This window comes from Lutra lutra, chromosome 1 (genome assembly GCF_902655055.1).
Source record: "Lutra lutra chromosome 1, mLutLut1.2, whole genome shotgun sequence".
Lineage (NCBI taxonomy): Eukaryota > Metazoa > Chordata > Mammalia > Carnivora > Mustelidae > Lutra > Lutra lutra.
This window is the reverse complement of record NC_062278.1, coordinates 70,080,536-70,103,874: the sequence shown is the minus strand read 5'-3', so window position 1 is coordinate 70,103,874 and position 23,339 is coordinate 70,080,536. Positions and strand designations below refer to the sequence as shown.

Here is a 23,339-nt window from a genome sequence, read left to right as displayed (position 1 = left end):
AGGCAGAGGCTCTCACCCACTGAGCCACCCAGGCACCCCCCTATAACATTTCTTATAGTGGGGGTCTGCTGAGGATGAATTTTTCCACTTTATATGTCCGAAATGTCTTTATTTCATCTTTGTTTTTGAAAGATATTTTTGTTAGGTGTAGAATTCTAGGCTAACAGTTTTCCTTTCAGTATTTTGATGATGTTCCTCCACTCTATTATACACCATTTCCAACAATAAATGTACATTATCTTTATCCATCTTCCTCTGTATGTAATTATATAAGTGGTCTTTTCTCTCTGGTTTAAGATTTTATCCCTAAAGATAAGATCCTTTATCCTGGCTTTAAGCAATTTAATTACAATGTGCTTTGATGCAGTTTTCTTCATGCATGTTTTGCTTTATACATACATGAATTGACCTTGTTGGGTCTAGAGGCTCATACTTTTCAGCAAATTTAGAAAAAAAAAAATTTAAGATTTTTATTTATTCATTTGAGAGAGAGGGAGAGCACAAGCAGAGGAAGGAGCAGACAGAGAGGGAGAAGCAGGCTCTGTGCTGAGCAAGGAGCCTGACTCAGGGCTGGATCCCAGGACCCTGAGATCATGACCCAAGCTGAAGGCAGTTGCCCAACCTACTGAGCCACCCACATGCCCCAAATTTGGAAACTTTTTTTTTTAAGATTTTATTTATTTATTTGACAGAGAGAGATCACAAGCAGGCAGAGAGGCAGGCAGAGAGAGAGGAGGAAGCAGGCTCCCTGCTGAGCAGAGAGCCTGATGCGGGGCTCGATCCCAGGACCCTGAGATCATGACTTGAGCCGAAGGCAGCAGCTTAACCCACTGAGCCACCCAGGTGCCCCCGCCAAATTTGGAAAATTTTTAACCATGATTCTTCAAATATTTTTTTCTGTTCCCCCTCCTTAGGGATTCTATATACATGGATATTAGGTCACTTAAGTCCCACAGATCACTGATGATACTTTTAATTTTTTTATAATTTCTTTATTCTGTTTCATTTTGGATAGTTTCTATTGTTATGTCTTCAAAATCGCTATTCTTTTCTTCTACAATGTCTGATATGTCCTTAAGACCATCCAGTGTATTGTTCATCTGGCGTGTTACAGTTTTTATCTCTAGAAGTTCAGTACAAGTCTTTTAAAGTATTTTCAATGTCTCCACTTAACTCCTCGAAGCATTTGGAATAAAGTTGTAATGACTGTTTTGATGCCATTATCTGGTAATTCTAATATCTGTGTCAGTTCTGCGTCATTTTTTGGTTGACAGACTTTCCCCTATCATTATGGGTCACATTTTCTTGCTTTGCTCATGTATTTCATGCTCAGTATAAAAATCCAAAACAACTGCTGTACTTGGGAGGTATCCTTCTGGACTATTTTAATTTACAAATACTCATGTATACTTATATACCTAAATACATACACACATATATATATATATACACACACACACATATATATATATAAAATATACCTAGATATATCTATAGATATATGCCTATATATAGATGATTTTTTAAAATGGGATTATGCCATAGATTTTAAACATTATTTAAATAGCTACTATATTGGGAAAGGCAAATGAAAACAATGACCCAACATCTTAAACAGTCTCCTCTCCAGAGTGGTGTATATCCAAAAGAGGTGAAGATATGCATACTCTCTAACACACAACTCCACTTCTAGAAATTTATCCCAGAGAAACTCTTATACAAATATACCAAAATAAAGGTAAAAGCACACCACTGTTAATAGTATTAAAAAATTTGGGGCAACTGGGTAGTTCAGCCAGTTAAGTGTCTGCCTTCACCTCAGGTCATGATCCCAGAGTCCTGAGCTCGAGCCCCACATCGGGCCCCCTGCTCAGTGGGGAGCTTGCTTCGCCCTCTCTCTCATGAATGCTCTCTCTTGTTATCTCTCTCTCTCTGACAAAAAAATAAATAAAATCTTTTAAAAAATAATATCAAAAAATTGGAAACCACCTGAATTCCTGCATCAGGTGACTGGATAATTACAGAATATTCAGTTAGTGAAATACTACATAACAGTTAAAATGAAGTGGATACTGGTTTTAACATCAGAAATATATGTTAGGTTAGGAAAAGTATACAGCAGCTATCATTTGTAAAAAATTTTAAAGCATTTAAAACAGTATATTATTAATGGAAAACACTAATGGAAAAATACAGATGGGTGGGGAAAATAATTAAAATGCCAACTTCAGGACTGTCAGTGAGGTACAGGATTAAAATGGGGAAGAGCCTTCAGTCATCTTTCTAATGTTTTACTCCTTACAGAAAACAAAAAGCTGATGCATAAAATAAATAGAAAATTGCTGACATTTCTTAAATCTGGGTAGAGAAAATGTGTATATATTGTATTATTCTCAGTATTCTTTTGGATGTTTCACTATTTTATAACTAAAAATATGAAAGAAAACTTACACAGAATAATATTTACACTACAACTGTATACAGCAGTACTTTGCATCATGCATTTTACTTAATCATCCTCTTCATCTGGTTTTAAGAATATACAGCAGAAAATCTAATCTGTTTTTAAAGAAAATTAGGTAGCAACTCTCCTAAGTTAACATTTCAGTTTGTAAATACAGAGCAAAAGCTGAAGTGTGTGAGGCTTTGATCTATGACTTAAATAAAGAGCACCTAGAATGAAAAAGCTAAATGATGAATGGGGTCTAAAAGAGACCAGCCCAGACACAGGTACACACAAACCTAGAATAGCATAATTTTTTAAGTTCATAATATTGACCATATGAAGAGAATCTACTATGTGCCAGGCCCTTTATATAAATTATCTCTAATTTTTTTTTAAATAATCTCTATACCCAATGTGGGGCTCAAAGCCACAGCCTTGAGATCAAGTCACACGCTCCACTTACTGAGCGAGCCAAGCACTCCAAATTATTTCTAATCCTTAAAACAACCCCCAAAAGTAGAAGTTTATTTCTATTTTTACTGACAGACACTCAAGCTCAATAAATTAAGTAACTTACCCAACACTACCCAGCTAATATGCACTAGAGTCATATAATCCAAACAACAATGTAAAGGTCCATGTTTCCACTACTTCATATAAGGCTGGGGCCAGGAAAGTACTGGGATCTGCGACAAGGGAATTTAACCATTCTCCTTACAGAGCCGGACCAACACCCCATGACCTAAATTTTGGTTAGGTCATGGGTTGCCCCATGACCTAAATTTTGTGAAAGAAAAAATAAATTTGAAGCTGATTCTTCATGGTGGGCCAAAACCAAAGACTAAGGAAGACTATCTTTCTTTTAAAAAAAAAGAAAAAAGTCATGGGGCGCCTGGGTGGCTCAGTGGGTTGAGCCGCTGCCTTCGGCTCAGGTCATGATCTCAGGGTCCTGGGATCGAGTCCCACATCGGGCTCTCTGCTCAGCAGGGAGCCTGCTTCCCTCCCTCTCTCTCTCTCTGCCTGCCTCTATGTCTACTTGTGATCTCTCTCTGTCAAATAAATAAATAAAATCTTTAAAAAAAAAAAAGAAAGAAAAAAGTCATTGAAGAAGTAGGTGCCATTGTCGGGAAAAAAGTGTCTCACATTTAAGTGCTAATTTAATTTCTTTTTTAGATTTTTTGCCGAGGGAGAGAGTGTATATGGAGTGTGGGAACAGAGAGAGAGGGAGAAAGAGAATCTCAAGCAGACTTCCGGCTTAGTGGGGAGCCTGACCCAGGGCTCCATCTCACAACTCAGAGATCATGACCTGAGCGGAAACCTCGATTCGTATACTTAATTGACTGCACTACCCACATACCCCTGCTTTCTAATTTATAAAGCACTTTCACATATGTTATCACTTTTGACCCCCATTAATCCATTAATTAGAACTGAAAATAATAATTTGCTATGTAATAATATTATCTGTTTCCCTATATTATTTTGCTCCTATTTTACAAATAAGGAAACAGACTCCAAGAAATTAACCTACATAGCTAGGTCATCTGCTGCTGGGTGTCAAAGCTGGTACTGCTTTCAGTGTGCTTGAGTCCCAGTTCAATAAACCACACTGACTCTTGAATGTCTAAGAGCAATGAAGACATGAAATAGGATGTCAGGGAAACCAAGGAATCAACTTTCCACATGATATTCAAGGAAGAGGTCTGAGCCTCTTTTATATAGACATTGAAATCAGAAGACTCAATGTAGAGATTTACAGGACAGTTCTATATATGGTTCTTTTTATTTTTTTAATTCTAACTTTACTCCCAATTCTCCAATTCTCTCTACTTATTTTTCTAATAAGTAAAGTATTTACATATTAAATTCAATAAGAATTATCACTCATAAGTAAAATAATGTTATGAGTACATAATTACTAGGAAATATAGCATGGCTTTTTCAAGCTTATGGTTTTATTAAGCATTGCTAAAAATACTGATTTGCATAATAGTAAGGTCACAAAATGCTACAGAGAACTGAAAACATGCAAAAGTGATGAAAATCAGGTTAGAAAGGAAACATAAATTTATACCAATAGTTTATATTAGATGGTCTTTTGATTTTTAGCCTTTTTGAGCAAAAGCTATGGCCACTGCACCCAGAAAAATGCACACAGGTCTGAATTTTGCACATGACTTCAGAGAGTCTGTAGCTGTATCTCCCACCCTTAAGCCATTCACGGACCTTTGAGAGGTCTACAGGCTCCAGGTTAAGAACTCCAAACCCAGATTCTCCCAAAAAATTCTCTCGGGAAGAAAACATTTTAAGAATAATTTCTTAGAGAATATGTTCTCCACAACTTTCTTCAACATTTTCAGTGAAAAAGGAGAAGTGAATCAGCAAGGCTTGCTGGTATAAAACTGAGCAATAAATAACTGTGCCTCATGAAAGGCAAACATGCACACATACGACCATAACTCACGTCTACTGATAAACATGTACAGACAAAGCTATATGGGAAGAATAAGGAGGAAGCAAAACAGGGGCCTAACAAAGATTTTCCTGAGAGGATAATGTTTAAGCTGAGTGGGCCTTGAAGAGTAAGGAGACTTTTAAAGTTGTGTTTGGGTATCACATATATTTCTAAAATCTTGACTTAAAAAGCATATCCTAATATGTCATTCATATTTCTGAAAATTATTGCTTATAGAAACAACTTCCAAGCAGTGAGAGTTAGTTATTTATGAGAATGAGTTAATAGGCATGTACAAAAAAATAAACAGACAAATAAATAAATGGGATAAAAATCCCAGATTAAAAAAAAAACCTTAGAAGTCATCTAGTCCTGGGGCACCTGTGTGGCTCAGTCAGTGAGGCATCAGACTTCGGTTCAGGTCATGATCTCAGGGTTCTAGTATCAGGCCCCGCATCAGGCTCCCTGCTCAACAGAGAGTCGGCTTGCCCCTCTCCTTCTGTCCCTCCCCCTGCTCATGCTCACTCTCTAATAAATAAATAAAATATTTTTAAAAAAAGAAAAAAGTCATCCAGTCCAAACCCCTCTATAGGTAAGACTGAGGCCATACCCTTAGCTCCTCAAAAGATACCAAGAATAAATGTTTCTACCACAGGGCAAGAAGTGAACATTAGGAAGCAGTATCAAGGAACTAAATTAGATTTACAAATATTTAACATACTTATTTTCTCTAGCATCCTAACTTGGTCCTTATGATGGAGGATCCCATGTCACAGTAGTTCAAGAGACCCCCAAGAGAAGAGTGAATATTTCACAAAAAAGGAGCTAGACAGTGGGCCATCGCTCCTTTGACCACTTCCAGTGTTTCTGACATCCTGAAATTTATGTATGCCTCAGTGAGTGGACTGACAAATGACATAACATAGCTGATAGCAAGGCTATCCTCACTAAATGGGCAAGTAGCTTTAAATGACGCTTACAGAAAAACTGGGTACTGAAAACACACTAATAATACAAACCTACAAAAAATGGAGGAGCAGACACCTTCACTCCTAATGAGTCTTCACCAGCTACATTAGAAAATAAAAGAGAGGTGAATGTGACCACAAGTTGGACAAATGATCTAAAATCATCAAGACTACATAAAATAGTTTCACACTATCTGTGACAACAAACAGTACCCTGAGTGTATATTGTACCATATCAGTTATTACAAATACATTCCTTGTGTATTTCCTTGTGTAAGTGGGGTATACACAAAATGTTTTTATTGATGGGAGCAGAACAATGAAAAACCTTGAGGCCACTGTCCCAAGGACAAAGAGCTCAATGTCCAGCCTCTACTGGAATAGGTAAAGGCAGAATTCTTCCCACCATGTACTACTTCTGGTTAATGACAGCATCTTTTCTATCCTGTGAGACTGAGAACTAGGTTGGAAACATTTGGAAGGAAAGAAACAAAAGGAATCCTAAAAGCCTCAGTTCTAATACAAGAGTATAGTCAGAAAAGGCCAGTAAATGTTTATAATTCTTAAAGCAATTCAGGCCCAGACATAGCGAGCATTAGAGATTAAAATCAGAAAACAGAAAAAACAGGCAGCCAAGCACTCAGTGGACTATTTTCAGGAGTTCAGGATGCATGCCTGCAGGACATACCTAACCCCAAATGCCACTCCATTCTCCATAGGCTCCTATTCCTAGGATCCTTAGCAATAGGGCCTTTTATAGCACTGAAGCTAAGTCAGCGTGAACTTGGACTTTTTTAATGGCTAGATAAGGCCACACCATTAGTAACATTTGTAGCTATGCAAAGTAACATAATAAGGGTAATCAAATATCATGCTTTGGGTGGTAAGCTGATCTAAACTAAGGATCATAAAGGAATGTTATCCCCCTCCTCTGCAAGAACACAATTGAGCATTTGGCTGGTTCACTATGAAAGGACTAGCACAGGGGCACTGCCTTTGTTGGGCTCCAGGCAAATACAGGAAAGGGAATTCTGGCTCCTTGGAAATCCATAAAGGGTGTCTTAAGAACTAGGTGAAATTTGTCCATGGTACTCACTTTCCAGAGTTCATTGGTCATGATGTGTTTCTTCCTCTCAGAAGAGCCAGAGTACTCTACTCCATGATCCATACAAATAACCTGAAATGATCGACTGCTTCACAAAGCTGAGCAGGTAAGTCTTAACTTACTAGGGAGGTCTGAGAGCTCAGGTCACTGCACAAAGGAAACATACTTAACTTTTCAGAAGCTGGCCCCTTTTAAGAAAACCCCAGAGTCTTTAATTCTTTGGCAGTAAGAGCTGTGCAAACTGCCAGCAGTATCAGTATCCAACTTTCCTCGACATGCATCATTCAAGACCTTCTCAGCTTTACATGGGCTGGGAACTGCTCATTTTCTGTTTTACTAAGAAAAGAGCTCAAAGGAGGCTGCCACAGCTTCCAGGACTTTGTAGGTGAAAGATCTATGGCTCTCCAGTCAATTTCAGAAACCTTTAAGAATGTTCACAGTGAAAGGCAACATGTTTATCTCTACACTATATAAGGAAATTTCCTGAAAGCCCTCGGCTTCTTCCCAAATTCACTGAAACAGTACGGGGAAGGGGAGTTTTAAACAAGAGCACTACCTCCAAGTACTTTCTGGTACTTAAAAATGTGGAAGAGCAAAAATAATGATAAAGAATTAATTTCAACTAAGGTATTTTCTTCAGACTCAAGATGGTTGGGTATTTTCTTCTCTTTTTTTTTTTTTTAAAGATTTTTACTTATTTATTTAACAGTGAGAGAGAGATCACAAATAGAGAGGCAGGCAGAGAGAGGGGGAAGCAGGCTCCCCACTGAGCAGAGAGCCTGCTTCAGAACTCAATCCCGAATCATGACCCCGAAATCATGACCCAAGCTGAGGGCAGAGGCTTTAACCCACTGAGCCACCCAGGCGCCCGTTTGGGTATTTTCTTAACATGTCCCAATACTGGCAACATCTTCTATTACCATTTGTTTTAGGTATCTGTGAAATTCCTTTAGAAGAAAGAAAAGTCTTGCTTATCCATGATAAAACCATAGATTGGAAGAGCTGGTTCATTACAGTAAAAGAATAAAGCTTCAAAGCAATTACACATATACATTCTGGAAGGCACAGACTGTGTCTTGGTCCATTAGCATGTTCCTAAGAATTTATATACATTTCTAAAGGAAAATTAGTCAAATCAAAAATTATGAATTGAATTTTTTAATCCAACCCTGAGTTAACAAAAACAGCCCTTACTTATCTAACAAGTATTACTTAAGGTAGAAATAGTTTTCAAAACTGAAAAATTGGGGCAGCCAGGTGGCTTAGTTAAGCATCTGCCTTGGGCTCATGTCATGATCCCAGGGTCTTGGGATCAAGCCCCACATTGGGTTCCTTCCTCAGCAGGGACTTTGCGTCCTCCTCTTTCTCTGCAGCTGCCCCTTCTTGTGTTCTCCCCCTCTCTCACTGACAAATAAATAAAATCTTTAAAAATTTAAGAAAAAAAAACAGTAATTAAAAGAAAACTAAGAACAGTATGACCTTCACACCATGATTACTATTTGCTTTGATTATGCAAAGCCACCTAGACTCTCAAAGCAAGAATGTACTAAAACAAAACAAAACATGAGGGGGGTTAATCTCAATTTAACAAACATAAAAAAGGCAGTTCCAGAATCTGAGGCCCGATTATTGCTATTAACATGGGGAAAAGTCTGCATACCTGCTTCTGTTGGTCTTATCACCTGAGATTTGTAGGTCCAAGGAAACAACTCAGAAGATTTAAAATAGCAAGTAAGCAAGGCCAACTGAAGTATTCTGCCTACTACTAAGATTTTAATCTCAAAAGAACTTGGTCTCAGGTAGAAAAGCCAATTTGCAACATGGGCAAGGTTTGGAACTATAAAAAAATCAGGAGACAAAAATGTAGATGATATCACCATTTGTTTGTTTATGACTGTGGCTTAAATTATACCTGGATTTTCTTTCTTTCTTTCTTTTAGATTTTATTTATTTATTTGTCAGAGAGAGACAGAGAACACAAGCATAGTGAAAGAGAAGCAGAGAGGGAAGCAGGTTTCCCATTGATCAAGGAGCCGGATGTGGGACTCCCTGGGATCATGACCTGACCTGAAGGCAGACACTCAACCAACAGAACCACCCAGGTGTCTCTATACCTGGATTTCACTTTAGTCTTTAGATTCCACTCAGGCAGGTCTTCTTCCTATGGAATACAACTGTCCTATGAGATCTTATATTATTTTTATACATATTCATTTGCCACTTCAAATTTTGAAATGGCAACTTTGTTTTCACCTTGTGAACAATCATTAAACAATTAAGTATACATTGAGATTCCTGGAAATAACTAGGAAATTGTGTTAAACTTAAAAACAAGATAAAACAAACCCTACATCCTACTGAATATTTATTTTAGAGTCACTGAACTAATTTTAAGGAAATGTACAAAATCACCTTTCAATAGTAACTGGAAACATTATATAGAATTATATACTGTTAAAGCTAGAAGTGCCTAAAGGTTATTGTCCAATTCTACTTTTTAAGTGTGGTAGGAAAAGGTTCGCTTATAAAATCCATAATCTGTTTTCACTGAATGACTAATTCTCTGAAGAGGAAGTGTGAAACAAATTTTATGATGTTCTCCATTTTATGATTAAAGTAGAGAACAACTGTTATAAAACTGCTTCACAATATGAAAGAAAAAAATGAAAGCTTGGTATGGTACCAGCCAGTTAAAAAAAAAAAAAGGTACATATTGTATAATTCCCTCTATATCAAATTCCAGAAAATGAAAACTAATCTATGGAGACAGAAATCCAATGAATGGTTGCCTAGGAGAGGGGCAGAAGGAGCAAAAGACTGAAAGGGGACATGAAGAAACTCTGGGGAGAAATGAAAATATTCTGCATCTTGATTGTGGCGATGATTTTGTGAGTGCATACATCTGATCAAAACATACCAAACTATCTGCTCTACTATTCTACCACAATGATTGTTAAAATACATGGACATATATTTAAAAGGCACCTGTATTGAAGGCAGCTTATTCTTGTTCTACATGGCCAAAGGACGGCAAAACTAGGATTAGGCCAAAATACCAGAAAATTTCTGCAACAATATAAAAAAATATGTACTGTCCCAGTGGTCCAGAGCCAACCTGGGTTCCCTTGGGAATACTAAAGTCTTCTCCACTGGGCATCCAATTCATGCTGAAAGTACATTTGGGGCGTACGATGTTGTCTTTAGGGATTTCTACATAGAAAGTTGCATGAAATGACCACTAACGATTATTGCATCAAGATTTACATTATTTCAGTACATTATTTCATTTATGGATGTTTGTGACCCTGCTGCTGACGTGTGGACTCCTGCTAACTTCTTGACTAAAACGGAGATTTGCAGTGTCTGATTTCCCCCAGGGACATCACAGGAAAAGTCAGTTATCTGCCCAATGCATCCTTTGTGTGTGAGGGGAGGGAATATGTAAGAAATATTTTATGATACAAATAAAATTGGTTTTTGACTTTTTCTACAGGTTTTTAATGAGACTTCAGGTTGGCTAAGTAATTTCCAGGTCTATTTGCTTTCTGAATTTTAAAGTTTGGTGTTTTTTCCTTTTCATTTCCTGCCTTGTTGCTGGTTTTTAATCATCAGAAATTCCTTTCCCACTTCTTAAAAAAATTAATTTCAAGTTAGTTAACATACAGTGCAGCACTGGTTTCAGGAGCAGAATCTAGTGACTCATCACCCACATACACCACCCTGTGTTCATCCCAACAAATGCCCTCCTTTCTACCCATCATCCATTTAGTCCATCCCCCACCTACCTTCCCTCCAGCAACCCTGTTTGTTCTCTACAGTTAGGAGTCTCTTATGGCTTGCCTCCCTTTCTGTTTTTATCTTATTTTATCTTTCCTTCCCTTCCCCTATGTTCATCTGTTTTATTTCTTAAATTCCACATATGAGTGAAATCATGATATTTATCTTTCTCTTTTTTTTACTTGGGATAATACCTTCTAGTTCCATCCACATTGTTGCAAATGGCAAGATTTCATTCTTTTTGATCACCAAATAATATTCCATTGTGTGTGTGTGTGTGTGTGTGTGTGTGTGTGTGTGTGCATATACGTGTATATATGGATAGGATATATATATGTATCCCACATCTTTCTCCATTCATTGCTCAATGGACATTTGGACTCTCTCCATAATGTGGCTAATGCTGATGATGCTGCTATAAACATTAGGGTCCATGTGCCCCTTCAAATCAGCATTTGTTATCCTTTGGATAAATATCTAGTAGTGCAGTTGCTGGGTCGTAGGGTATTTCTATTTTTAACCTTTTAAGGAACTTCCATACTGTTTTCCAGAGTGGCTGCACCAGTTTGTATTCCCACCAACAGTGCACAAGGGTTCCCTTTTCTCTACATCCTTGCCAACATCTGCTGTTTCCTTAATTTTAGCCATTCTGATATTCTGATGGTATCTCATTGTGGTTTTGATCTCCATTTCCCTGATGATCAATAATGCTGAGCATCTTTTCATGTGTCTGTTGGCCATCTGGATGTCTTCTTTGGAAAAGTGTCTATTCATGTCTTCTGCCCATTTCTTAACTAGATTATTTGATTTGGGGGTGTTGAGTTTGATAAGTTCTTTATAGATTTTGGATACTAGCCCTTTATCCAATATGTCATTTGCAAATATCTTCTCCCATTCTGTCAGTTTTGGTTTTGTTGACTGTTTCCTTTGCTACGCAGAAGCTTTTTACCTTGATGAATTCCTAATAGTTCATTTTTGCTTTTGTTTCCCTTGAGATGTGTCTAGTAAGAAGCTGCCGCAGCAGAGGCCAAAGAGGTTGCTGCCTGTGTTCTCCTCTAGGATTTGAGGGATTCCTGCCTTACATTTAGGTCTTTCTTTCATCCACTCTGAATTTATGTTTGTGGATGGCATGAGAAAGTGGTCCCGTTTCATTCTTTTGCATGCAGCTGTTCAATTTTCCCAACACCATTTGTTGAAGAGACTGTCTTTTTCCTCCTTTTCTGCTTTGTTGAAGATTAGTTGACCATAGAGTTGAGGGTCCATTTCTGGGCTCTCTGTTCTGTTCCATTGATCTATGTGTCTGTTTTTATGCCAGTACCATACTGTCTTAATGATTACAGCTTTGTAATACAGCTTGAAATCTGGAATTCTGATGCCTCCCACTTTGCTTTTCTTTTTCAATATTACTTTATTTGAGGTCTTTTCTGGTTCCATACAAATTTAAGATTTGTTTGTTCTAGTTCTGTGAAAAATGCTGGTATTATTTTGATAGGGATTGCCCAATGCATCCTTTTTAAAAAATGGATACTGTGTGGTTATTTTCTGATTTTTGGAAAGTAATATGTAAAGTGGAAAATATTTAGAAAATAAGAAAATTTAAATTGCTCTTGAGCACACCATTCAGAAACAATGAGGGGACCAGTATGTTATGAATTTCTAGTCTCTCGTCTACAGACATGTACATGAATATATTTGTTTCACAAAGATCTTTCAATATATAGCTTTAATTAATATTAGCAAGAAATGTCCCCTATCATTAAGCAATTTTTTAAAAACATGCATTCAATGCTTCATTAACAGTCCACATGACTATACCATGATTTCTTTAAGCATTCGTGTTGATAACTAAGGTGGTTTCCAATGTTTTAGGTTTAGAAACAATGCTCCTATACCCTTGAACACAGAAAATGAATGGACAATGAATAGCCCTGAATTCAACTTCTCTAATATTTTATTCACTCCATATTATTACAAGCAATTTCACTTTCCACTCTTCTGGGAAGTGCTGTAGTAGACAGTTAAAATGTGCAGTATGGTGACTGCCACTTTTGCTGACAAGAGCTTTTCTTGAGTACCTACTATGAACCTCAATCAAAATTCATGAGAAAATATGCTCATTTGATCTCAATAAAAGCTATGGAGAAAGTGATGCAGTGCCAAGGCACCGTTCAGGGTTAAGTGCATGGTGCAATTTTAACAAATAGTGAATATTGGAGGTAAAAGTATTGTTTGAACCAGGCAACTGGGTAGCCCAGTCGGTTAAGTCTCTGCCTTTGGCTCAGGTCATAATCCCAGGGCCCTGAGACTGAGTCCTGCATTGGGCTCCCTGCTCAGCAGAGAGTCTGATTCTTTTTCTCCCTCCACCCCGCCCCCTGCTCATGCTCTCTCTCGCTCTCTCTTAAAGTATTTTTAAAAGTATTGTTTGAACCAATATAGTATCGATAAATATTGGAAAATAATAATCTGACTCAAAGTTGCATTTGTAACTGAAACTATTTGATAAAGCAAGAACATTTAGAATTTATTGTTTTGTGTTTAAATGCACCTCCTGGGCAGGAGCCACATTTTTTTTTTTTTTTAAAGATTTTATTTATTTGACAGAGAGAAATCACAAGTAAACAGAGAGGCAGGCAGAGAGGAGGAAGCAGGCTCCCTGCTGAGCAGAAAGCCCGATGTGGGGCTCGAACCCAGGACCTGGGATCATGACCTGAGCCGAAGGCAGCGGCTCAACCCACTGAGCCACCCAGGCGCCCCAGGAGCCACATTTTTAAAACGTCTCTGTAAACCCACATATTCTTACTTGGAGATCTGTTTATTGGAACTATTTTCACAATATAAGAATTTTTTCCTGTATCTTAAAAATAGTTCACTTCTCAAACTTTGCCAATTTCAGGGCAGCAATTACCCTTGAGAATAGTGACAACTGGAAGGAAGCAGGAAAGTTTTGGGGGTGCTGGTAATAATTCTGGTTTCTTGATATAGGTACCACCATCATGGGAATATCATTTTGTTAAAATTCATCAAGTTATACACTCAATTTGTACAGTTGTCTGAATGTGTACTGTATGTCAATTAAAGATTCAGAAATGGACAAAACCCAAAAAGTCTACTCCCTTTTTCCCACCATACTCTGCTAGGTAATCTGACAGAATATGAATTTATATATTTAGTAAAAGATGAACTGGATGGGGTGCCTGGGTGGCTCAGTGAGTTAAGCCTCTGCCTTCGGCTCAGGTCATGGTCTCAGGGTCCTGGGATTGAGCCCCACATCGGGCTCTCTGCTTAGCAAGGTAACTGCTTCTCCCTCTCTTTCTGCCTGCTTCTCTGCCTACTTTTGATCTCTGTCAAATAAATAAATAAAAACTTAAAAAAAAAAAAAGGATGAACTGGAAATCTTATCTCTAACAATCCCAGTTCTATTCCTTAAATTAGACATTCTCAGCAATATACTTTTGTTAACATAAAATAATAAATACACATATCCTTCAGAATTTTGGTGTATCGATAATATAACCACAATAATTTAAGTTTAGTATTTCAAATCAATTCAATAAGTAGTTCTGAGTCCCTACCACATCCAGGATGCTGCAAGGGTATCTTTAATGCTGTGCAGATTTATGGAGGAAGACATCAGAGAGAATTCAAAATGTCCTATGAAACACTGGCAGATGATAGAGATTCTTTTATCCTTTTAAGTCACCTACTGGAAAAGATGAGTTGATGCCATAATTTTCAGCACCTTTGGAAAATGTCTCCTTGAACTGGTGAGTGTCGAAACTTGTCACTCATGTGTACTATTATAGATAAATGGAAAGAAAGACAGAAGGACAGACCAGGCAGGTGAGAGAGCATGAACAAAGGAGTGGAAGCTTGAGAGCATATGGGCATGCAGTGAGAAACTAAAAGCAAATATCCTGTTTGAATGAGTGGCCCTGCTTCATGTCATACTTTTCTTCTAAATCTAAATTACCAGGGGCACCTGGGTGGCTCAGTCAGTTAAGTGGCTGCCTTCGGCTCAGGTCATGATCCCAGAATCCTGGGATCAAGCCCCACATTGTGCTCCCTGCTCAGCAGGGAGCCTACTTCTGTCTCTCCCTCTGCCTGCTGCTCCTCCTGCTTGTGTTCTCTGTCAAAAAATTAAATAAAATCTTTAAAAAAAAAAAATAAATCTAAATTACCAGAGAAGCAGGCAAAATGTGAATTACTTCTTCTTGTGACACACAGAGATAAAAAGTGTCACCATAGCTCTACTTGACTATACAGAATTCCTGAAATATCCTTTCCAAAACTACTTATTTTGGACTCTGACCCTGAGATGATTTCAATTCAGAAAAATATCCAGTTAAATCACATTTTCTCACACACATCAACATTAATGCCTGCAACCCCAGTGGCAGTGATAACCACTGCTGTCTTATCTGTGAACAAAGGCAGACAATGTTTGAGTCAGTGGCAGGCAGAATAATTCCCCCCCCAATATGCCCATGCCCTAACCCCCAGAACCTGGGAATATGTCACCCTTACATGGCTAAAAGGGACTTTGCAGATGTGACTAAGGGTATGGGCCATGGGATGGGGCAAAATATCCTGGATATTCTAGAGAGACCCAACCTAATCCCATGAATTCCTTAAAAGCAGAGAACCTTCCCCTGCAGAGTAAGAAAGATGGAGGAGGAGGAAAGATTCAAAGTGTGAAAAGGGCTGGACTCTCTGATGCTGGCTTTGAAGATGGAGGAAAGGGCCATGAACCAATGTCATCATAGGCAACATCTAGATGCTTGGAATGGCCTTCAGTTTATATCCAATAAGAAAATGAAAATATCCAGACTACCATCTCAAGAAACTGGATTCTGCCAACAACCTGAATGAGCCATGGACAAGATTCACCCCCAGGACCTTCAGAGAGGAACAACCCTGTCAACACCTTTAGCCCAGTGATAAGATCCATGTCAGACTTCTGAACTACAGAACTGTAAGGTAATCAGTGTGTTGTACAAGTCACAAAATTTTGTTAGGGAAGCAACAGAAAATTAATACAGGCTCACACAGTTTTATTCAGAACAGGATGTTCTTACCATCTTGGCCATGAATGGCCCACAAGAGAGAACAGCTATCATTTAGGAGAAACAGAGGGAAAAGAATAATGTGTCTGTAAGGAAGGTTTTGGCTTTGAATTTCCTTAAATAAATTTTCTCTCCCATTAGATATACACATATATTGGAAGTTAGTCAAATATTTAGGTTAGCAGCTAAAAAAGAAAAACACCACAAAAATGAAAAGATTCAAGATCCTGCCAAGAATGATGAATAGGATGCCTTACTCTTAACCCCACCTAATAGACTGGGGCCCAGAGATTACTGCAATAGATAGTAAATGCTACCTGGCAATTAGGTGAAGTGGTTCTCATTAGCAGTCATAAACTCAACCTGTGGAGCTTATGCTAAATGCAGATTCCTGGGTCTCAGCCCCAAAGGTTATCACTCAGAAGTTTTAGGGGAAAACCCAGAAACACGGAAAAGATCAAAATTCAGAATTTCTAAATTTTGTCCTCTAACGAATGATTCATACTGCTGAAGTATTCCCACCAACCATTCTCCCACCAATCACCTAGGACCTCTCCTCTTCTGACCTAGACCCAGCGCAATTCAGGAGTTACCCCAGGAGCTAGCCCATCTAGCAAACTAGGTGGTTAAGAGACGTACAGCTTGGTATAAACAGACTCAGACTTGATTCTGCTCTTGCTCTTATTGACAGAATGTTCAGGTCCCTGAACCTGTTCCCTCATCTGTATAAAGGGAATGACATGTCCTACCTACCCATATAGCTGTTACCCAAATTTAACACAATTCTTGAAACATAGTAACTACTCAGTTGCTGTCTATTAACAGCACCGTTAATTCCATTTTTAGATGAAGTCTAAACAAAATACTTATAAGCAGAGGTAGTTTGAATTCTTTAGCATTTTTCATTCCTATAACTGTAACTGGAAAGATTAAGTATTTAATGGGAGAAGCTTCCACTCTAGACTGCATGGAATTGAGTATGTTTATAAGAGTCTGTATTGTAGGGGGAAATAAATAAAAGAAACCATAATATCTGTATCTCTTTGAGGCTATATATGCCCAACAAGGTATAATTTGATTTCAAACCTCTAAAAAGGTTGGTACAAGCAAAAAAAAAAAAATTTCTCCCACGTATAAACAGTTAGGAAATTTATCTCTTTATTCATCTTAGAATATAAAACGTCAATTATGTGGATTGTTTGAGACCAGTCCTTGCTATCACTGAGTATTTTAATGGCTAACGAGACCTCTGCTCTGGTTTGAAGATTCTGAAAGTAAATGTGAACAACCTGCTCAAGGTCACAAAGCAAGATACATAGTCTCAACGTCCAAATGAATATGAAGAACATACATAATCATGTCACTGAGCAATATACACAATTCAGTAACATGAAACAGAATAGACACAAACAGGAAGAAAAGAGCCCAGCATCACTGAGTCCATGCTAATGAGAAATGATACTATCACAGTCAAATGGCCTGCATTTGGGGTCACAAGTAGAGAAATTAATCAGAGACTAAAAACTTAATACAACATGAAGAGTAAATTATGAAGAATAATATTGGAAGGAATACAATACTTATTCCATTATTTTTCTTTCTATGATATTTTAGTGTTCTCCCTCTCCCTGCTTGTATTCATTCTTTTGCCTCTCCTTTATTCTTTAGAAAAAAGGTAGGCAATGTTAACAGATGAGAAAAGAGGCAGTTAAAGAAAATATTCATGCTTGCACCTGCTGGTCCTTCTCAGACCACAGTCCTCTAAAAAGGGCAAGATTATCAGCTAGGGGAAACCCATTCTCCTATCTTATGTTTCCATGAGAGCCTATTGTAAAGGCAGCACTCTTGGCCTCTTCTCTACGTTCTTTTCTTAACCTTCCCAAGGGCAGGGCACTGATTTATCTTACTGGTGAGAAGGTAAGTGTCTTGGGTCCATTGAAACTTATTCCTCTACTGCAATGATTCTCAAACTTTAACTGCAACAGAATCACAAGACTTTCAAGCCCCACACCCCGAGTCTCTGCTTCAGTTCATCTGGGTTAGAGACCACCAATCTACATTTCTTAAAAGTTTTGAGGTAATGCTAATGCTTGTGTAAGGACCACACTCTGAGAACACACTGCTGTACTGAATGGGGCTAAAGTGTTCGATGTCATTATCCTCACATGGCTTACCCTTTTCCTCTTTAGCAGTAGCTTGTCCTCAGGACACAAACTCTCCCTTTCAACCCAAAGGCAACTGTCCAGCCAGTCTGCCTGGAATGGGATGAACAGAATTTAAAACTTGGGGAGAAAATGCATGAGGATGACCATTTGATCATAGGCTGTAATCATGGTCCAGTTTCACTGGCAATAAAGTTGGTATTTTAAACTGAGAGGCCTCTATTTCTCAATCAGTTCAGAGAACAAAGAGAAATAAATTATCAGCCCTAGATCCAAGAGCATCCAGCATATGACCATGGGAATGAGAAGGAATTTCAAAGGCTGTAACTTCATTCTGGAAGCAGAGTGACTTGCCTTATCTAAGTCATAATGCCGAAGCCAAATGACATCAAATGTGCATACTGAATAATGTTCTTGCTCTTGAAGACTATGCAGGTATCACCAAAGGGCTGTAAATGGAGAGAAGATATAGCACCTTCACGAAATTTAGCCTTAGATTATTTCTTTGGGTAGATCACCAACAACAGTCCAGACCAGGCTGGCTGGCTCAACAGCTCCCTCCCCACCCACAGCTAAGCAAAGCCCGCTAGGACACTTCTTGACCACCCCTTCTGCCCATTTTCCATCCTTGGGTCTGGCAGCTCTGCTTCTATGCTATGTCCTACCCATCCTGCAAATACTTCTGAGTCTTAGCTCTCAAATGACACCCTGGTTTCAAACCCCAGTGTGTAACCAGTTTTGCTCCATCTCTGCTCAGCCTCACTGAGATCCTGGAGTCCATAACAGGATTCAACATCCCCAGGCACTCTTTCTTTGGGATAAAAATGGTTTTCCTTAAGAAGAGCAAAAAATTAAAATGCAATCTCACAGCAAACAGAAAAAGAGAGAAGAACAGTGAAACTCATGCCAGGTCTTGCAGGTCATAACCTCCCCACTCCTGAGACACCCATCTCAGGGCTTTTGTAACTTCTTCTTCACCACCCTAAGAGGCTCGCCTGGCTACCAACAGACAAAATAGCACCCAGGGGCCACATCCTGCCTGGACACATGTCTTCTGTGGCTCGTTAAGTATCTTTTAAATTTTGGAGTGAACATATGAAATTAGAGGATTAACATAAAATTCAGATTTCTATTTTCTCTTTTAAAAACAGGAGGTCCGGGGCCGCCTGGGTGGCTCAGTGGGTTAAGCCGCTGCCTTCGGCTCAGGTCATGATCTCAGGGTCCTGGGATCGAGCCCCACATCGGGCTCTCTGCTCGGCAGGGAGCCTGCTTCCTCCTCTCTCTGCCTGCCTCTCTGCCTGCTTGTGATCTCTCTGTCAAATAAATAAATAAAATCTTTAAAAAAAAATAAAAATAAAAAAAATAAAAACAGGAGGTCGGGGCGCCTGGGTGGCTCAGTTGGTTAAGCGACTGCCTTCAGCTCAAGTCATGATCCCAGAGTCCTGGGATGGAGCCCCACATTAGGCTCCCTGCTTGATGGGGAGTTTGCTTCTCCCTCTCCCTCTGCTGCTCTGCCTGCTTGTGTTCTCTCGCTTTGTCAAATAAATAAATAAATAAATAAATAAATAAATAAATTTTTTTTTTAAATAAAATTGGGAGGTCTAGGAGCACTTGGGTGGCTCGATCGGTTAAGCACCTGCCTTCAGCTCAGGACTGAGCCCTGTGTCAGGTTCCCTGCTGGGTGGGGAGCCTGCTCCTCTCTCTCTCTCTGCTGCTCTCCCTGCTTGTGCTTTCTCTTGCTCTCTCTCCCGCTCTCTGTCAAATAAATATATAAAAACTTTCCTTTTTTTTTTTAGGATTGAGAATATCTTCCATTTAGCATAATCTGTTTTCAGATAAGTAAATGGGAGGAATTAACAATTTCAAATGCATTAAATATAGAATGCAACTTTAAGAAAATACTAGAACATTTTATGAAAAAAATTATATGTCATACATTTTGAACACAATACTTTATCAGAAAAATACCAGCAACACAATATTAGAGACAAAGGCAGTTGAAAAAAATCAATTAATCACCTATTATCTACCTATATTGAAAATAATTTCTCAACCCATGTTATATACAATATTCAGATAATCAACATAAATACAATTTAGATTTTATTTAGGACTTTAAAAAAATAAAATAAAATAAAATCAGGAGGTCTAGCAATACTGACCCTTCTTTTTCTATACAGTAGCACTGGGCTAGGCCACAGACAGCTGTGCCCGTTCCATAGGTATAAATAGTTTGCCACAATCCTATGATCCCTGGTTACTCTCATTTCCCACAGAGCATATGTAAATGAACAGTAGTAAAGCATGAACTCTACTACCTGCTATTGTTCATTTCCTGAGCTACTCCTGAACTCAAATTATTAGTGCTGTGCTGCTGAGACAGAAACACATGTATTTTGTTTCTTCTTCAGCTGGTACTTGTTTCCGTTCTCAGTCCTGAAGCCATAATTGTAGGAATCATAAGCAAATGGACAAGTGCTTATCCCAAAGTGGCCCAGACTCATGGAGGGTGAGGAGAAAGACAGTAAAGGGACTCGAAATAAAAAGGCAATCCCCTTTCCAATGTCTCTAGTTCCCTAAAAGATCAGGACTCAAGAAAGAAAAGGTAGCCTTATCCTTGCTGTTACAGGACAGAAATTCCATAATCAGAAGGGACCAAATATAGAAATTTATGGGACATCTAATTTTAGATTATATATAAGGCAAATCAAAGTTTGTTGTTTTTGGAAAAACCATCACTTGGCAGCCCTTTTCATATAGAAATAAGCTACACCAAAAAAGAGAAAAGGAGGGGCACCTGGGTGGCTCAGTGGGTTAAAGCCTCTGCCTTTAAGCTCAGGTCATGATCCCAGGGTCCTGGGATCAACCCCCTGCATCGGGCTCTCTGCTCAGCAGGGAGCCTGCCTCCCTGCTCTCTTCTTGCCTCTCTGCCTACTTGTGATCTCTGTCTATAAATAAATAAAAATCTTAAAAAAAAAAAAAGAGAGAGAGAGAGAGAGAGAAAGAAAAGAAAGAAAGAAGCTACATCACCAAGAAAGGAGAATATTTACCTACTTAGGAAATGATCATAGTGCAATAAAAGTGTACAAAGATCTCTTCTTGTCTTGAATCATCTGTTATTTGCATGTAATATGAACTGGTTGAAACTCCTGCTAAGCCACCATCAAATGACTGCTGTGTCACAGACACTTGCCCCAGAGTGGCACAAGTTTAGGTACTTTTAAATTCCTGGTCCTTGCCCATAAGATTAGATTAGTGAATTGGTGTCAAGGGGAATATTTGATTTTTTTAAAATATTTTATTTATTTATTTGACAGAGATCACGAGTAACCAGAGAGGTAGGCAGAGAGAGAGAGAAGAAAGCAGGCTCCCTGCAGGGCAGAGAGCCCGCTGTGGGGCTGGATCCCAAGACCCTGGGATCATGACCTGAGCTGAAGGCAGAGGCTTTAACGCACTGAGCCACCCAGGTGCCCATGAATATTTGATTTTTTAAATCCTTCCTTCTCTTTCTCACTTCTCTCCTTCCAAGGACAGCACTTAAGTGGGAAAATAAAATGTGTTACAACTTCTCTCCTTAAGAATTCCCAGAACAAGGGGTGCCTGGGTGGCTCAGTGGTTTAACGCCTCTGTCTTGGGCTCAGGTCATGGTCTCAGGATCCTGGGCTCTCTGCTCGGCAGGGGGCCTGCTTCCCTCTCTCTCTGCCTGCCTCTCTGCCTACTTGTGATCTCTCTCTGTCAGATAAATAAATAAAATCTAAAAAAAAAAAAAAAGACTTCCCAAAATAAGACTGGATTCTATAGTCCTTTTCCTCCTGATTCAGATAAACAGATAACATAAAAGTTTTAAACATAAAACAGATCCCAAAGTGAATCAGAAATTTTCAATAGCCCAAGAATCTTACACAGGTTGTGTTGGCTTTGGGATCTAACCTTTCCACTGATTCAGATGAAGGAACAATGCAGGGAGGGCTAAGGCTAATTTGTGGAATGGCCGGCCCATTGTGATGACTAATGAGATTCCTTGGGGATAGAATTACAGAGTCCTTCCACTTAATGTTTCACAGGCAGGAAAGTATTTTGAAAACTTTATATACAAATATAAAGAATCTATATTATGATTTTGAGCTGGACATGATGAAATACTCTATTGTAAATCTGGCCTTACCCAGATTCTCAGTGATGATTCAGTTAGTTGGGAAAAGAGGAAGATCTCAGCACACTGTTTATGTCGAATTGGAGTCTGAGCTGATTATCTTTGCTCACAGACAGAAACAAGCTAAAATTACATCAGTGAAAACTATTAGAATACTTGCTTCCTAAATGTTTCCTTTTTCAATTATACTTGCTTCTTAGGAAAAATCATTTTTTTAATTTTAGTCACCACTTCTATTTTCTTACACTGTAACAATTTTAAGGGAAAAGCAGTTTAACTACTTTAGGGGCACCTTGGTGGCTCTGTTGGTTGAGCATCCAACTCTTGGTTTGCGCTCAGGTCGTGATCTCAGGGTCATGGGATTGGGCTCCACGCTCAGATCAGAGTCTGCTTAAGATTCTCTCCCTCTCTCTCTGTCACTCCCTCTCTCTCTGTCACTCCCTGCTGTGTTCTCTTTCTCTCTCTAAAATAAGTAAATAAATCTTTACAAAATAAAGGAATATCTAGGGCGCCTGGGTGGCTCAGTTGGTTGAGCCGCTGCCTTCGGCTCGGGTCATGATCTTGGGGTCCTGGGATGGAGTCCCGCGTCGGGCTCTCTGCTCGGCAGGAAGCCTGCTTCCCTCTCTCTCTCTGCCTGCCTCTCCGTCTACTTGTGATCTCTCTCTGTCAAATGAATAAATAAAATCTTTAAAAAAAAAAAATAAAGGAATATCTCAATAAATCTAAGCTTTGATCATCATCATCATCACCTGAGGATTATAATGCAAAAAGGTAACTTTTTCTTAGAAGTTTGTCTTTATTCCCTTAGAAGATGCAGTCTTGATATCTAAGACTGGATATCAAGTTGCTGAATCAGCCATACCTAAATTATTATAAATGTATTAGTTTATGGCAAACCTCATTTGGTATCTAGTATCAAGTAATTATCACTAAATATTTCAGTATATTTTTCTCTCTTTACTGGAGTTTTTGGGATGGAAGGGTTTGGGTTTAGGTTAAGGGTTTGTTGTTGTTTTGGCAAGCCAACCACTTCTCTTGCTATAAAGAAGGTGAGGCAAAGACATTTACTGTTCAATGAACAGCCATGTGCTTCCCCTTCCTTCCAGCAGCATCACATGATTAGTTCTAATCAATGGGCTGTGAGTCACACTAAGCCAAAGCAATTCAGAGCTAGTATGTGATCCTTTAGCTCCTCTTTACCTGCTAAGAC

At 38.7% G+C, this 23,339-nt stretch overlaps 1 protein-coding gene across 9 annotated transcripts in view; it reads right to left on the bottom strand.

Annotated features, from left to right (window-relative positions):
• Positions 1 to 23,339, bottom strand: part of PLS1 (plastin 1) — a 115,378-nt gene that overhangs the window by 76,092 nt on the left and 15,947 nt on the right. The window contains exons 1-2 of one of the 9 annotated variants that reach the window (XM_047726902.1): positions 8,635 to 8,676; positions 6,966 to 7,121 (exon numbers count right to left, since the gene is read on the bottom strand). The exons of 4 other annotated variants lie outside the window; for them this stretch is intronic. In XM_047726902.1, the coding sequence (XP_047582858.1) occupies positions 6,966 to 6,979 (14 nt within the window). In that variant the 5' untranslated portion in view covers positions 6,980 to 7,121; positions 8,635 to 8,676. Of the gene's footprint in view, positions 1 to 6,965; positions 7,122 to 8,634; positions 8,728 to 23,339 lie in introns of those variants that run through there. 4 more of the 9 variants (XM_047726912.1, XM_047726929.1, XM_047726944.1 and 1 more) reach the window with 4 other exon arrangements.